General features: G+C 36.9%; 1 protein-coding gene across 1 annotated transcript in view; it reads right to left on the bottom strand.

The window, feature by feature from the left end:
* Positions 1-17,283, bottom strand: part of LAMA1 (laminin subunit alpha 1) — a 100,491-nt gene that overhangs the window by 57,151 nt on the left and 26,057 nt on the right. The window contains exons 4-10 of the mRNA XM_027882066.1: positions 13,623-13,865; positions 9,342-9,521; positions 6,441-6,530; positions 5,889-6,006; positions 4,651-4,829; positions 3,216-3,321; positions 2,570-2,730 (exon numbers count right to left, since the gene is read on the bottom strand). Coding sequence (XP_027737867.1) covers positions 2,570-2,730; positions 3,216-3,321; positions 4,651-4,829; positions 5,889-6,006; positions 6,441-6,530; positions 9,342-9,521; positions 13,623-13,865 — 1,077 coding nt within the window. The remainder of the gene's footprint in view (positions 1-2,569; positions 2,731-3,215; positions 3,322-4,650; positions 4,830-5,888; positions 6,007-6,440; positions 6,531-9,341; positions 9,522-13,622; positions 13,866-17,283) is intronic.

Here is a 17,283-nt window from a genome sequence, read left to right as displayed (position 1 = left end):
TATAAGTTCTCGCATTTACTGAATCCAGATGGATTATCTTTCAGATAGCTCACCAGATAGAATCCAAAAAGTTGACATTTAAGGCCAGGCTCTTGGAGCTACCACAGGCAGTGTCAAGACAACAGTTCCTCAACCATCTATTAATACTGACACTGTGCTCCTTCCTAATGCTGCCACCTCTTCTGGAAGAACACCACATATACTTGTGCTGGCTGGCAGCTCTTCCTCCCAATATGCTCTGGCTAAGGTACAGAAACTCTTACTTCAAAAACACAGGTGCTACACTCCTTTAGCTACTTTCACTGGCCTGCTGCCTCTTTACCATGCAAATTGGATAGTTCAGAGCATACTGCTACATATCTCTTTCAGTGCAGACTGTAAGGGGGTGGAGGCGGGGGGGAAAGCCAAAACAACACATCTATTATTTTTTTTTGTTACATAAAATTTGTACAGCCAATATGTGGTTATTTCATCAAAAACTTTGTAGACAATTGCTGTTGACAGACAAACCAGCAGAGGTACTTGATAAATGCCCACAAAGCTGTGTGAACAGTAGATCTCCGAGCACATATCTACACAGTAAGATACAGAACATTTCCTACTGCCAGGGACAAGATTCTGACAATGTCCTAGCTTTGTACCAGAACAAAACATAGACACATACCACTCTCCCATCAAAACCTTTGGTTTCCACTATGGAAAAATTCCATTACAAAGGCAAAGAAAACTTCACAGAGCACACCACAAAGTTCCCAGATACATATAGGTTAGGACACCAAGGTTGCAGGGCATACAAGTGAAGCACAACTTCCTTGGCATTGCCATGAGAAATGCAAAGCCCATGGACCAAATTCTGCTTTCAGAAGCAGTAACAAGGGTAACTTCAGTCAAAAGAATCACTCCAGACTCCAGACTTATATCAGATTTGGTCCCACAGAACAAATTTCAGGTCTACCAGAGGGAAATCTGAGACTTTCAGCTGTCTCTTCTTCTGCAACAGTGTTTGGCACGTCAAGTTTATGTAAGACCTCCCTAAACGAGCAGGTCATGTGCTTTTGTAAGCAAAGCACAAGCTGGTTTTGCAAAGCATATTAAAAATTTGTGATCCCCAGCTCTGATTCAAAGGCTGAGGATGACTGCTTGTATTTGTTAATATCCAAACTTGCAGGTAAAGTGGTTCTTGAGATAATGAGATTTTAAAATTCTGGATTTTTCAAAAAATAGTATTTATATGGTCTTTTCAGCTTTTTTATTTCTCAGTTTTAGGATGCATTTGGATCACACATTTCACTGTCTCTGTAATGTTATTACACAAAAATTATTTATTTCTTAATGAAAAATAAAATTCTTACCCAATGACTAGGCCTCAAGAGTTGTGTTTGGTGAAAGATCAAATACCAGGAAACGCAGTGTATAAAACTATTCTTGTTTTATGCTTGCTCTACTGTGTTCATAGAGTCTACAAAGTCTTACAAATCCTGTTTCCTTCACCTGATATTTGGAGCACACAACTTTTCTCCTTTCATCTCTTTAGTGTGGTCCGCTGGTTGGTGATCTGACCTAAAAAATCTGTATGCCAGGCTCATGCCCATTACAGCACTGAAAGGGGGCAGTTTCTTGTCCAGTTTGTACCAACATTTTCACCAGTTACCTGCACTGGCTGATGTAGCATTACTCTAGCTCAAAATCAGTCAGAAAGATTGTATTTCCTTTTTCATATTTAAATTGGCTATTGGAGCCATTTCTTTCTTCCTGACTCCAGTTATTTATGTGTTTGATATTTTGGATCACATAAATTATGCAAAAGGACTAAGAATTTTCAGAAAAGTTGTCAAACAAACCACCTTTTTTCAGTTCCTGTTCACTGTAATACTTCGCAACAAATATATAAACTACTAGCTAACATTTCATTCAGACAATTAAGTAGCTTCTTTAAATATTAACATACAGCTTTGTAATAAAATTGAGTGGAATCTACAGCTGCAAGACATTTTAAGGGGTTTGGATATTTACCAAATTATAAAAGGCTGCAAAATTCTCTTTAAAAATATTTTATTGGTTATATTTTGCAATTGAATAGTTAAATCATATTTCATACATACATCTAGGGCAATGGTTCCAATAGTTGTTTCCAAATGCCTGCTGTTTCCTCATACAAAGCAGATGTCTTAAACACATCCAGTTTTTTTACAAGAAATCAATTACTTCAAAGAGAAGTATCAGCTCATCCCTAAAACCAAACACGGCTAGACATACACTCATTCTCTCTGTGACTCCCTCACATTCACATGTACATTTTTATTTCACTTTAACGTAACCCTGGCCCATTATTATAGCAAATGTTGTATCAGTAACACAAAGAACTACTCAATATGAATCACCATATTTTTCAGTACAGAGAACAGTTAGTAATTTTAATTTGTATGTTGTCAGGTGTACAGTTACACCAGGGTACTTCCTATAAAAGAAGTTATCTCCTCAGTCAATGAAGTAACTTCACTATTAAAAAGGAGTTTACAAATCAATGCACAGGTTCAACTTTAAACAAAAATGACAGTTTAGTACTCACCTTGCAAAGACAAGGTTCCATGCATGGATCTTCATTAATGCTACCAATCAAGCTGCAGTTGCAACGCAGGCAGTTTGGATAGCCCCGATACCCAAACGCACAACGATCACATTTTTCTCCCGTGTAACCTTCTCTGCATGGACACTGACCTGGCCAAGTTCCTTGAATAGCAAAAGTAGAAAAAAAAATAAATAAAAGCAGACAATAGGCTGTTTTCAAGATGTCTCAGAGGGTGTAAATAATTTAGCATTCCTTTTTTATTACAGTCTATGTTATATTTCACACAGATACTTTGCATAAGGTCAGTCTCACCAGCTATTTTTCATGCTAAAGTACCAGAAGCACAGAAACTGCAGTAAAAGGGATTTTGTGACAGCTGTAACAGCATTCACAAACAACAGATCTCAATCCTTCACATTGCTCTACATAGTAGGAGCCCACAATCTCAACAGAACACCCTCAGGGACCTCATCTACCTTAAAACCATAAAATTGTGCTATGCACCTCAGCCTCACCTTCCTAAAGATGTACCATTGCTCTGAAGAGGTACCTAACAGGCAGCCATTCAAAGGTAGGTAAGTGTTTCCTCAGACTAGAAATAAAGCCAGATTTGAAGCTTAGGGAAAAGCACTTCCCGCTCCCTTACCACGCTGCGAGTCAGAATGGTGCTCATCTTTAACACAGTCAGAACTCAGAGAGCCGAATGGGTCGCAGTCACAGGGGTAGCAGGGGTGATCCTCATACGGAGAAACCTACAAAATGATAGTTTTCCGTCAAATTCACAAATTATTACCTCAAATTATCTTGTCTTCAATCAGTAAAACTAAAACTAATGAAGACTGGAAAAGGTAATATGGAACAACAGATCAAGGGACTAGTCTAATTTTAGCAAACTGAAAGATCAGGGGATTGCAGCTTAGAAAAAAACTTAAATGTAGGTATAAAATTTGGTCTCCTATAGCACAAAGGTATACTGACTGCTAATGGCTAGAAGCTGAAGCCTGACACATGGAGCATAAATAGACATTTTTTTAATGTAACAGTAATTAACCACTGTGATGGTTTGCCAAAGATGGTGAAATGTTGAAGACAAGAATGGATGCTTTTTGCAAAGATATTCTGGTTCAAAGAGGAAGGAAATGAAAGAAATCTTTGGCTCTGTGTTCAATGGAAGGACAGATTATCTATTAATGTAGACTCATTCTGACTTCATGATCTATAGTATCTTTGAAATATAAGGTGACACAATGTATATGGCAAAGACTTTATTTTTTTTCTTGGAAATTTTTCCTTTGAGGTGATTCAGCTGTAAAAGAAAATCATTATTTTGCTAGTTTTGCTAAACCTCTAGATACACATTTAATGGGTACAAGTTGATTGAAGACTTTTCTTTCATGCTTCTTACAGGAACTGTAAGACAATCTCTGACTCCAATTTACCTGTTTGAATGACCTGTGCCTGTTGCCTAGCCATGCTCCTACAGACTCCCCCTTGCTCTCTGCACCTATTTCTGCTGGATTTGTAAAGTATGGGTTTTCCAAAATACATATAAACCTGCCAAAGTAAGACCTTGTGGAGTAGAAATTTAGTTCAATATGTCTCATTATACCCTAATCGCATCAAGAATAATATTTGTTGCAACATCTCATAAGCCAAAGAGTTTGATCTTAGAACCATGTAACAATCCTTTTTAACACTGATTGACAGGGGCTGACACAGGATGGCACATAATGTTAGCACTTTTCAAGACTTTAATACTGGCACTTTTTATGGCTTTATCCACAGGAAAACTGGGGTTCCTATCAGAACATGCACATTTCCACACTACGATCTCAAGCTTCATTCTCACCTATTTTTTTTCTTCTCCAACAGTTTGACTTGCCTTCCCACACAGCTGCACAAGTATTTTGGTTTTTCCTGAAAGTTTTGCTGTTATATGATTTACAAAAAACCCCTCTACAGTTCTTAGCTATTATGCAACTGATAAAAATATATATATTACTTAAAAACAGCTGAAATACACATCATGATAGTACATTGTAATTCACCAAAACATTAGAATGATATTTTCTAAATCTTACTTTGTGTGGTCTAAAATATCCATCAGCACACATTTCACAGTTGATCCCAGTAGTATGTTGAGTGCAGTTTAAACACACACCACCTCCTGTATACTGGCCATGAATATCCATGCTCCTTTTCTGATCTGCAATACTCTGATTGTAATAACAATCTTCTGCTTTGTTATGACAGTTGCACTCTGAGAAGAGATGGAAATTAATTTATATTGTGAAACAGTTCCTATACCACTGACATTTTTCAAAGTGGAAAATGTAAGTAGAAGAGCCTATCAACTTGTCTCAGAAGTGTGCTTTTTCCCTTTAACCATGCCATATGCTTCAACAGTCTTAATACACTTAGCAAGTTAGGACATTTCAAAACCACTATCACATCAGTTGCACTGTTTTTAACAGTATTCTGTAGATCCCACTAAGACAACCCCCTCAGGACTGAGGTCTGCAGTGATGTGTCAATTAGTAATAACTGTTCCTTCATTTTCTGTTTCCTGCATAAAAAAAATCTTCCTAGTCCTTCTCTTATTTGTATTATAGACAAAAATCTGAGAAGTCAACAATGCCAGTACACAGGTATAAATTTGATTTAGGTTAGAGGATACTTCAGTCCAAACTGTCATAAACAACTACTTTCCAAAGAGTGACATTAAGACTGGTGCAAATGCTTTAACCAAAAAACTACTTATCCATCCAGAATTTTAAATTGTATCTAATAGGTTCTTAATTGTCAATTGTCTGCAGCTTGTATTATGCATTAGCCCTAGCAACATATTCAGCCATACTGGCACAATCTATCAGACATTCTGTCAGACAATCTGAAATGTAATTGGTCAATAGGGAGTTTCTTTCAAAACCTTTGTTATCAGAACAAAGTTGTTTATCTGACAAAATTTATGATCAGTGTAAGAAATTTGCAATTCAAGTAGTTAACAAAATGATTGATGCAAATCTGCTAGTTTCTACAGGAGTGCAATAAATCCACAAGTTCCTTAAAAAAAAAAAATACTCCAAAAGCTATACTACATGACAACTTCACTAGCCAGCAAGTCAGATTGGACAGATTGTTTAAAACCAACTTAACAATTACGACTAAAAGTAGGCTTTCTACCTTTGAACCATCCCATAAAGACAGTTCAGAGTTCATGGATTTTTCTAGGGAATTAGTATAGATCTATATGAAAGCAAATTCAAGCAAGAAAATAATAAGACTTTGTGAAACTATCTAAATGTCTGTGCATACTTACTCTCGCATTTGTTCCCAGCAGAAAGGGTTCCTGGTCTCCATGGTTTCTGGTGGTAGCCTGGACAGCACTTGTTACAGCTCTCTCCACATGTGTTGTGTTCACACTGGCACTGCAATTTCTAAGAATAAAGAATTCACCTCTGAAATATTTTTTAATGGATAATTTAATTAATGTTACCAAAAGTCTGCCCAGTATCGGAATAACTACAGAAAATGTCAAGACTCACAAATACCCTACAATTAATAATCAATTTCAGAACCATCAACTATTGGGAAATAGCCTTTCTAGAACAGGAGGTGCAAATCTTCTGGGTTGCAAGAGAGACTATTTCTTATGCCCCTCGAATGCCGAAGAAAAAGAGATTACTTCAGAAAAGTTACACTACCAGAGACCCAGATATGCTTGCTCAGAAAAGGAAGAAAAATTCAGTGAATAATTTGCATGCACTGTATCATAAGATCTCTTTTAGCTTCCTCTTTCTCATTCTCCTTAGGCGATTTTTTATTTTAATTGGAAAAGCTGTTTTGTGAAAATAATGAGATTAAAGAATACCTTTGTGACTTCATCCAGAGGGCAGCTTCGAGCATGGCCATAACAAATACACATACCACCAACAGAGATGTCCTTTATTGAATAGTAGTACTACAAAAAACAAAGTTGAAAAAGGGATGAATAAAAGACATTTAAATGTATATGCATTTCCCTGTCCTACTCTGCAAAATAAAATATCAGCATTCAATTCCACTGTGACTTCAAAAATAAAATAAATACTTTAAAGTATTTACCATTTGGGAAAACCATCCATTTTTGCTTTATTTATTTTTTCCATGTTTTTTCTCATTGGTATGAAACAATAATTGACTTTTAACTTCTAAGTAAGTAAGTAAAACTCCCCAGCTTCAGGAAAGCCCACCAAATGTGACCTCAGCCAAAATTTACTTGTAAAAAAAAAAATTCCTTTTTTCACCCTTTAAGAAACCATAAAGCATTAAAAAAATGCCATATTTTAATGTCAGTCTGGGAACTAAAATATGCTTTCTTAACAAGGGAACTCTGCCATCCCTTAAAACCACTCTGCACACTCACTTCCAGACCAGCTCTTTGTTACTACTGTGTAGCCAGTGAAATATTCCATCCAAACTCTTAGCTTCAAAACTGGTGATACAGCAGAATACTATCCATTAATATTGCCAGGTGGTGAGCAAAAGCAAAATACATAACGAAAGGATTTCATTTTCAAGGCAAAGAAGAGGCAGGAAATGACCATCTGGGTTCAGTTACAGCTGCAGTATCAGCATGGTTGGCCTGTTTGTATCCTGGGAAATATGTACTACAGGGGAATAAAAAAGAAACACTTTTTGAGGATACTTCTAAGGGAAGAGTTCAAGACTTTCAGACCTAACAACCCTGAAATCATCCGGTTTAGGAAGAGGAGGTATTCCTGGGTGGTCAGACATGCTGACTGCTGGACTATTATTTCTTTGAAGGGTCTTGGAGCTGTAGTAAAATAGACTCTTTGATTTCATACTTATTTTTTTTAATGTTTTAAAATTCTTATTATGTTCAGTGTTTTAGAAGGGTTTTTAATGTTATGTTTGAACTACAAAAATCATTCAGGGACTTATCATGAACAGTAAGTCCTTAACTACAGAGAAGGAGGTTAGACTGAGAAAAGGAGGAGGACAAAAGCAGAACTGTGTTTTTCATTGCATTTCCTCCTTCATCTCCTTCGTCTTATTTCCTTACAGAGTATGGGTCACAGCAGCTGTGTGCAGCTTGAAGTTGAACAAGAGACCAATGATAATCAAATCAGACAGAAATAAATAAACGAATATAGAAATAAAGGTGCTGTTGAACACTTACAAAAAGTTCTGCATCAGCCATTTTTCAGGACTATGTACAAGAAACCAAACATAATTGGAATCAACAGCTGGATGCAAAGTCTTCAAAAACAATAAAACAGCATTCAAAAAGCTGGAAGTGATTATCTTTGTTACCGTTGGTTGCACAGTGAGACACAAAGCGAGACACTGGGATTTGCGAATGCTGGCAAATAAAACCTGCCTGTTTTGAAAATGAGAACGTGTAGCTTTTCATGCAAAACTGCACTAAGTAGTGCTAGGTGGAGTAGTACTAAGCCCGGGATTGCACAACTGTGTATGTTACAAAAGCAATGGGAATGCTTGTCCTCAACAGTCTTGTTTCCCAGCTGTATGTTTGTATGCTTCCACATCAACCCTTTCCCTTTGGTGGTGTATTTCTTGATATTTCAGTACTATCAACAGATCTAAATATCAACCAGCCTGCTCCACAGGAACTCCTCACCTGCTCAGGCTGTGCATTTCCCCACTGCCAGCAAGGCACAAGCTGGAGCAGTTGTCCAATACTCTGCTCTTGAAGACTTCATGCTAGCAATTCCCATAGGAGTCAGACAGAACATGCAGAATATCCAGATTTTACACTTTGAAACGCTGCAGCTGAATGTGCACCTCCATGACCAAAGTAGAAGCAGTGCTGCCTTAAAAGTACCCACCAAACCTGATCAAATCTAAGTTCCTTTCTCCCTTGTACTCAGCTATCCAGACAGCACAAGGATTGCCTGTATCAGAGAAGTCACAAACTGAAAGAGTCCTGCCCCTTCACCAGGAAGCATTGCCTGCAGATATTATTCAAGGCAAAGAGCTAGAAAGGAAGGGATAGACAGAATACTTCTCATGTTTTTCTGTCCTCATCAGAAAGCCTACTTCACAGAAAAACTTGAAGCCTGTGATGTCATAACCTAAGAATTTTGGGCAAATTAAGACAGTTAAAATAGTGAGATACAAAGCAGAAATACTGCAGAACTGTCAGTCAAGATAGATGCTGTCATTGAGGTTCCAACACTGAATTTATGAGAGAGCATAGAGAAGTCAGCCTAAGTGCTTGGGGCCTCAGTTTCCCCAATTTCAATATCAAGTGGGTACATATCAGTTAATACTCTCAGAATTCTCTCCAAGGTTTTATATTATTATTAATTCATGGGCTTTGAAACAAAAATGAAGAAAACTCTCAGGAGACTTGAAAACTCACAATGGCAAGGTTTTTAAGTAATCCTGGATACACCAGAAAAGGTACTTCATTTTCATCAAGAGCAACGTAAAGTGGTATTTCCACAATCCAAACCATGTTTTTTATTTTGATGATAAGGCATTATAAACTGTTCCTAGCATAAATCATTTACAGAAACAAGAACAAAAAAACCCCAAGTAAAAACAATCTCTAAAAAGCTTTTTCTCAAAGTTGTTTATGACAAGGATATTGTTGTTAATGCTGTAAAAGTGAAGGCAAGAACTAAAAACCTATCAAAACAACTCTATGAATGGCAAGGATTAAGAACTGCCTCTTTCCCAAACAGATAAGAATATTCTCTCCCATCAAGCTATTCTGAATACCCTTTATGAACAATCAGCTTACCCTTCTGGTAACAATGGGGTCTAGTTCTTTAGGATCATTGTGGCTGAGAGTCATGAGGTCAGCATTCAGAGTTCTAATACGCTGCAGTCGTAGGCGAATGTATCGTGCAGAAGTAAATTCCAAAAGCTTCTGTGAAGGATCATCAGCGCTAGGCCTACCATTGATCAGTGATGTGTGAATCTAGAAAGAAAGGTTTGCTTAATCATAAATATAATTGTGATTCATTTGGAACAACGTCAGTCTGAGAATCAAAACCATAGAACTTAAGCTTATTTCCCAACAGCTCAAGATGGTGACATGACTACACAGAATTCTCTTTATTTCCCCATTATCTATCTGCAGGTAAAATTCCTGCTTCCTGACTCACACATTTCTGAAACCACCACTATCAGTTCATCATAGTCCTGAGATTCCTAGACTTTCGTGGAGATAGCACAAAAAGAAGAACAGTAAAAAGGCTAGTCCCTAGTTCCTGCAGTCCTCCTTCACTCCCTCACTGAGATGGAACACGTAACTCTGGCCATAGGCACAGTTTTGTCCTTACAAATTTCTTCTCCACAAATAGAAAAGATCTTATTGCAAAACATAATATGGCACACATTCTCAATCTGGTCTGGGGTCATTAATTCTAAAGATACCAGTGACAGGGTTGCACAGTCAGCAAGGAGTATTTGGTGACACGAGAATGCAGTGGGAAGCCACAACACAGATGACAACTGAAAGCAAGGGGCTACCACCACAAATCCACTCATCTGGCCTCCATCTTTCTTGCACAATTCTAATTGGCCCCACTAAGATGACTTTTGGTATCAAGCTGCACAGCTTATTCTGTGCTCCCTTCCTTCCAAAGTAACTTAGGAATACACAAGGATATAGTCTCATATGACCATACAATTCCTGCTCCATTTTTTGGACAAAAGTGAAAACCAATACAACAACAAACAAATGTTAAACAGTTCACCTGGTGTCCATAACAAATGGGTTTGTCAGCTGCATTTTAGAGTTCATGGCATATCCCCATTTATGAGGAGCAATTTTGTCTCATATACTACTCTTGAACTTACAGTTTTAACTTTGTCCAGTACTGTCAAATTGTTCCCCTGAAAATATTTCTAAATAATGAAGAATTTTTTTATTAGTATTTAAAAAACCCACAAACTTAGTTCTGTAGTGGAGCTAGGGACTTTCTAGAGAGTAAATGTGTTATTTCAAAGACATACAAGGGGAGAGTTGTAATAGAGGTCACACTCTCAAAAATATAATTTTGCCATTTATTGGTTACCACCATTCCATCTTAATATTCTAACACACTGTGTTCAAAGAATTCCATTTTTCTGATATCCCATCCATTTTTCAACTGCAGAATAACAGTTCTGAAAACCAATACATTTTCCAGGTCCAAACCTGCAAATTAACACCACCCAATATAGTGTTCAGTTCTCATAGAAACACATAGAAATCTTCTAGTCCACTTCCTATGCCAAAGTACGATTTACTAGATTTGTTAGATGTTTGATCAACCTGTTTTTGAAGACCACTGTTGGTGCTGACTCTACAATCCTCCAAGACAATTTATTCCAGCTCTTTCTGGCTTTAGTGTTAGAAATGTTCCTAGTCTCTAACCCATGTTTTCCTTGTTGCAGTTTCAGAACTCTTCCTGCATCCTGTCACAGACAGGACTTTTCCTCCTTGTACCCATGTTTTATGCAACTGAAGACTGAACCTGTCCACCACATGTCAGTCTTCTCTTTAGGAAAATCGGGGGCAACATATTCATTCAGAAGCCATGTTTTCTGCTGGGAATTACACGGCATAATTGTTGGTCAAATATTTAAATATCACTGCACTGCTTCTATTGAAAAATGTAACACACATATACTCAACAATAGATGTATTTTAAATTCTGTAATAATATACTACAAATTTTATAGAGACAGTAAAGGAATCTTTCCAAGTAGGAAAAGGCAAAAACAGTAGGGATAGTAACTAAGACACTAAAGAAGAAATACAACGATTCTCCTCACACACTGCTGAATTTGGCTAATATATTGCTTATATAAGCTCACACACAGCAATATATTTGTATTATGTTTTTTTAGCATATTCATGCCCCATAATTCAGGACCATTTTCAAATAACTGCATTTTAAGCCTTCGAATTCATCACAAGCCCTAACTTCATTATGTATATTTCTGGAAGCAGATCTTCAAGAAGTATAAATCAGGCAAACAACAGAGTTTACAGAAGAGCAACTATAACTTTTCAAACCTGTAAAAAATCTAGCAGTCAAAATGGGACAATGTCTGATTTGGCAAAACATGTTATTATTGACATCCACATTTAGATACATGGTCTTTTTGCCCAAACAGTTATTTCACACCAAGACACTTCAAGTTGACTGCAGAACATCAGGATGCTAACAAGTGCTGGATACAAGACAGACACTTATAAAGACCAGCTGGTCTCAAGGATTCATACAGGGCTATGCTGAAGTTTAACAGAGTGGCCAGAACCAATTACAAAGCACTAAATATATGTATTTTCAAAAGGGTGCCAAGGGTCCAGGTTGTGAGATGTTCTGTGGAGGAAATATTCCTGTCTGACAGACATTCCAGGTACAAAGAAGATGTCTGTCCTTTGTGAATGACAGCTTTTATGCCTGTGTGTTTATCGATTGGTTGGATCGATGGGCCTAAGTTAATTGGATGAGGTTCAACAAGGCCAAGTGCTGGGTCTCATGAGGAGCAGCTGAGGAACCTGGGGTTGTTTAGCCTGGAGAAAAGGAGACTAAAGGGGTACCTTATTGCTCTCTACAACTACCTGCAAGGACGTTGTAGGCAGGTGAGTGTCAGTCTCTTCTCCCAGATAACAAGTGATATAATGAAAGGAAATGGCTTTGGGTTGTGCCAAGGGAGTTTCAGTTGGGAAAGCAGGAAAACTTCTTGCAAGGAAAGAGTTGTCAAGCACTGGAACAGGCTGGCCAGGGAAGTGGTGGAGTCACCATCTCAGGAGGTAACAGAAAGACAGTAAGTATGTCACTTAAGGACATGGTTTATTGGTGAACTTAGCAGTGCTGGGTTAATGGTTGGACTTGATGACCTTAAAAGTATTTTCCAGTCTAAATGGTTCTATGATTTTATGCAATACACTGACATTTAATGCTGCCATTTTTTATGTTCTTATGTTTTTCTATTACTGCACTTAAAAAAAAAAAAAAAAGCCACAATGTTTTGGATAGTGTGACCCAATTAATTATGTGTACCATCAGGAAAAATGAATGAGAAAAAAAAGTCACTAAACTGAATCTCTGGCATCCCTGGAGCTGGAGTTGCATGCTCCATTAAATGTACATTACAAGAGGCATATAGTTTGTATATAGCCAACCTAAAAGTTTTCTGGTTAATTATGTAGACAGGTTGGGCATACGCTAACATGACTGCAATAAACATTTGATTAAAGTGAGTGGGACTTGATGTTACTGAATTTCATTGTTTTTTCTTGCTGATAGTTTCAAGTTTATGTGAATGTTAGACACACTTTGGCCCTCAGCTGCATATATTCCAATCTTTCTTTATTCAAGAAATAAAAACATATTGATTTCTATTAAGCTAAGAGTTACTAGCATTCTCCATGGGATAACGTCACATTTATTATCATGGTCATACATTATAGCATTCACAATAGAGTAACTGCTGGGTTTAATGTATCATTTCATTATGTGGCTGCCTCTATGTAATAAATTACACAAGTACCATGAATAGATTTTGTTAAAAGAAAAAACGATCAACAGCGAGGCTGCACAACTCATAGCCCTTTTAATTATGCTACATCCCTGAAACAATGCCAAGGCTTGTTTAGGAGTTCCTGCTGTGCCAAGCACTTCCAACAGCGTTTGCAGCTTTATCTCACACAACCAGGTGTTCCAAACATAGGAGTTTTCTCTACTAAACGAAAAACCTGGCAGAACACAGAGCCTCTGTTACAGTCTTTCAGGACAAAGTAACTAATAATTCAAAGCTAATAGCTACCATCAAATTATGTGGAAAGAGAGAACAAAGAGTTTAGTAATGGCAATACACAGAGCCAAAGACATGTTTCAGCCCAACATTTAAAAGTTTGCTTTACTGGTACATGATATAAAGACAATACCATTAAAGAAGATTAACAGCTCACCTGGTAGTGCTGACAGTGATGAACTCTGTAACTGCAATTAAAAAGTTTTCCAATTGCTATCAGTCCATGTTCTTCATCACAAACTACAAGTACAAAACACAAACATACCTCTCCATGTTCCAGGGGAACTAGTCTGGAGTAATAGGAGGTGCAGATCACTTCATCATCTCTCTTGTAAGTTGGTGGCCCAATTCTTGGTGTAATATTATAACGAGTTAAACACTCGGTATCACTAATTGCATAGTACTGCCATGGTCTGAACTCTGTGCCATCTATGGAGCGTTCCAAAATCCAGTTTCCAGGTCGTGGAGCATTAGCAGCTTTGATGATGACATATGCAACTTGAAAGACCTAAAAAAAAACATTAAAGAAAAAAGTTTTAATACTTCATTATGCTGTAAAAGACTACTAGAAGCAAATTGGGTAGTAAATTAAAACTTTAAAAGCAGTTTACACAGGGAGAGAGTGAAATTTGGTACAGTAACTCTGGATACATTTTTTGCACAAATTTTTGACAAAGTGTCCATCTGATTATGTTCAGGGCACGACTCTGTGCTGATGTAATAGCTGAAATCTATCTACACTGTACATTTCAGCATTAGTTGGGTATAACATTTGTTCTGTGAGAAATGTGTTATTTAGCTTTTTGGAGCCACTGAGGGCTTCAAAGATCTGTGTTTTGAATGGGGTTGATTTGTTTGTTTGTTTTGTATTGGTTGGGGTTTTTTTTTACATAGATGCAGCCTAAAAAAAACCTCTTTGTTTTGTATTTTAGCTGGGAATTTAATCCTCTTTGTAATAGCATTTCTGGTAACTTTTTACACCCTATATTAAAAATCTCTGTGCATTGTACTTTCATTCTGTGTTAGTTCTTTCAGCAGAAGACTACTTACAGACACTGCTAAAAATACTACGAGACAAATAAGGTGAATACAACAAAAATAACCATGATAAAATAGCTAATATTCTTAAATAAAGTTAATAAGTGTAAGAGCTATACAGGTATCTTGACTATTTTTTTAACAACCCTGGGTCCAAAGTAAAATCCCCATCCACACAACATCATTTCTGTGAGAAGGCAGAGCAGTAATTAAGTTCATATCACCTTTTAAATTACTTTGTCTTAGGAGCCACATAACCCACACTGGCCCTACAGCATTAGACACGAACACTGAAGTGCACTTATTGCAAATCTGCTATCTGCTCCCTCACCCAATACCTACTACATGACCTCACTTAAAAAGACTGCATTTTGCAATTTCATAACACTTCTATACAGGAGTTTAATGTTTCATACACACTAGAGTATAAAGCCACATTCAGATGAAAGAAAAACTCTGTATTATTCAACCATCTCAGAGGAATGTATTCCCACTTGAGCAGACTGCCTGGTCGACTGCTATTATTATCATAATTCCTGTCTGCATGTGTAGTATTAATCCTACGTTGAGCTCCAATTTGGCTGAAATCAGTTCTTTCGTACATTATAAATTCACATTTCTATGCTTTTGTTTTCAATATAGATTAAAACCAGAGCAAGAATAGTATTTGCCACATAAAAGCAGGTTTTGATTTTTTCAAATGGGGAAAAAAACTCCCAAAGATAAACAGTAACTTTTGAAACAAGACATTCTTTAAGTGAACAGAACTTTGATTAGGAGGTCTTGCACACATGACAAGGAAAAAAATTTGGTGATACTTATCTTCAAGTGACTTACTAACTTTAAGACCTTAAAAAAAAGTAAAACAATCCCAATTTCTAATTAAAATCATACGGAATTAAAACACAATATTCACTTGGTCTGATTTTCTCTGGGCTCTTTGAATCCTCTGTTGTTCAGCACAATCTTAGAATTTGATTAAAGTGAATATCAAGAATTATAATCCAGCTTCCATGAAGAGAAGAGCTCCTTTTATTTAAAACTTACATCACGCCAACAATCTCAGACTGGAAAAAAAAAAAAAAAAAAAAAAAAAAAAAAAAAAAAAAAAAAAAAAAAAAAAGCCAAAATATATACTTTTAAAGGAAAAAGGAACATAATTTGGGCAGATTTCAAGTGAAGCAACTATATTCCCCACCTACAACCTGCTTTTCATTGATTCAGTCAGAGGTAGTTGAGTTATATACCTGTTTGGCACTCAGTTGTGCATATACAGAATCTGATGGATCATCATTTTAGTATCCTGAATTTGAAGACACGTGTATGTGACAGCTGTCACTTGTATGGGTATTTTCACCATCACAGATGAGAACTTCAGAAAGCTTCAGAGAAGTTTTATTGACTGAGCTTAGGAACAACTATGCACTTTATTTATTTCTTTTTCCTCTCTGCTTGCTGTCATCAACTAAACTGTTTCCCTACTTATTACACAGTTGGCTGAACAACAAATGATCTACTTTTGATTACACTGAGATTTTTCAAGACCCATTATAGTCTGCAGCTGATGTGGCTAGTTTTAAATCCAGTTCCAACTAGTAACAATGAGCTATCCTTCATCACAAACTAACTTTAGCCACTGCTGCAGAAGCAAAAGATATTCACAAGAGTATGCAACTAAAATTTACTTTAAACATCAAGTTTCTTGGTGAGAGCGGAGTAAAGGGAAAAGCCACTTAAAAATTATCATTTTCACAGCAACTGTGCACAAATTCAATAAATTAAATATTTTCAAGTCAGTGTTTTTTCAAGAAAACAGCAGCCATGGTTGGTACCCAAGGCATCTAGGGATTGATTTTTTTCTGTACAGTTTGCAAACAGCTGAAATGCAGATATTTAACAGTATAAACCCTAAAGAAGCAGTGAAAAAAAATCAGTGAATGGTTCTATAAACGTTTAAATATGCACAGTGTAGAAAACCATTGCCTTCTTTTCCAGTGGATCCTCTCAACTCTCTTCCCTTTACGCACATAGCACATAAGTATCCAAAAATACTTTACAGATAAATTCACAGGATAATGAATATCAGCAACATCAGAAAAATGTATCAGTCCCTGAAATTATATAGGTTAAATAATAAAATTAAGGATTTTGTATGCTCTTGGCCTCAAGAAATCAGAAGACAACCTATCAGTAGGAGGTATATTCTCAAGGATTATATTTCCAAGTAAGGGAATGAAGCTGCAAGAAAGGATCAAGGTGATTCAAGTGTTCGCAGATGAAAACGTTTAAAGAGTTGTCAGCAGGTAGGGATTTTGCAGACCTCATATCCCACACACTCTGCAACCCAAAATGGATCTGAACCAAGAAGTCCATGTAATGCAAACTGATTTTCCAACATCCTTTGAGCACTTCTTCACAGAATTTTACTTTTATAAGTTTATCAGATTTGAACACCCCCAAAGGCAGTTTCTTGCCACTTCCCACATCCATTCAATGCCCACCAACCAGCTACACGATAAACCTGAGCTGTGGGGCACAAGAGCTAATGATTTGTACACTTTAATTTGACTGTATAACTTCCCCACAACTAATTTCCTTATTGAACTACAAGGGTAAAAAGGGCAAGTCAAAGCAAGTTAACAATTCCCAAGCAGCCATAGATTAAAAGTGTCATTTTACAGGCATTTCAATCCTGACTGTAAAGACCAGCCAAAGAAACTACTTCTAAATAACCTCTTCTTTGTAGCAGCTGAGTTTACAATCAGCCAGCAGTGGGGACACAGCAGATGCTAGCCACAAATCCCAATTTCCAAGGGTATGGTCATTGCTCTACAACCCACACAGACAACATGCCCTGGCAAGAACAATTTTCCTAGTATCTTTTCGGA

The sequence above is a fragment of the Empidonax traillii genome, unplaced genomic scaffold, assembly GCF_003031625.1.
Source record: "Empidonax traillii isolate 1590-97213 ecotype Southwest subspecies unplaced genomic scaffold, ASM303162v1 scaffold100:size1405979, whole genome shotgun sequence".
NCBI classification, from domain to species: Eukaryota; Metazoa; Chordata; class Aves; order Passeriformes; family Tyrannidae; genus Empidonax; species Empidonax traillii.
This window is presented reverse-complemented; position numbering and strand designations above follow the sequence as displayed.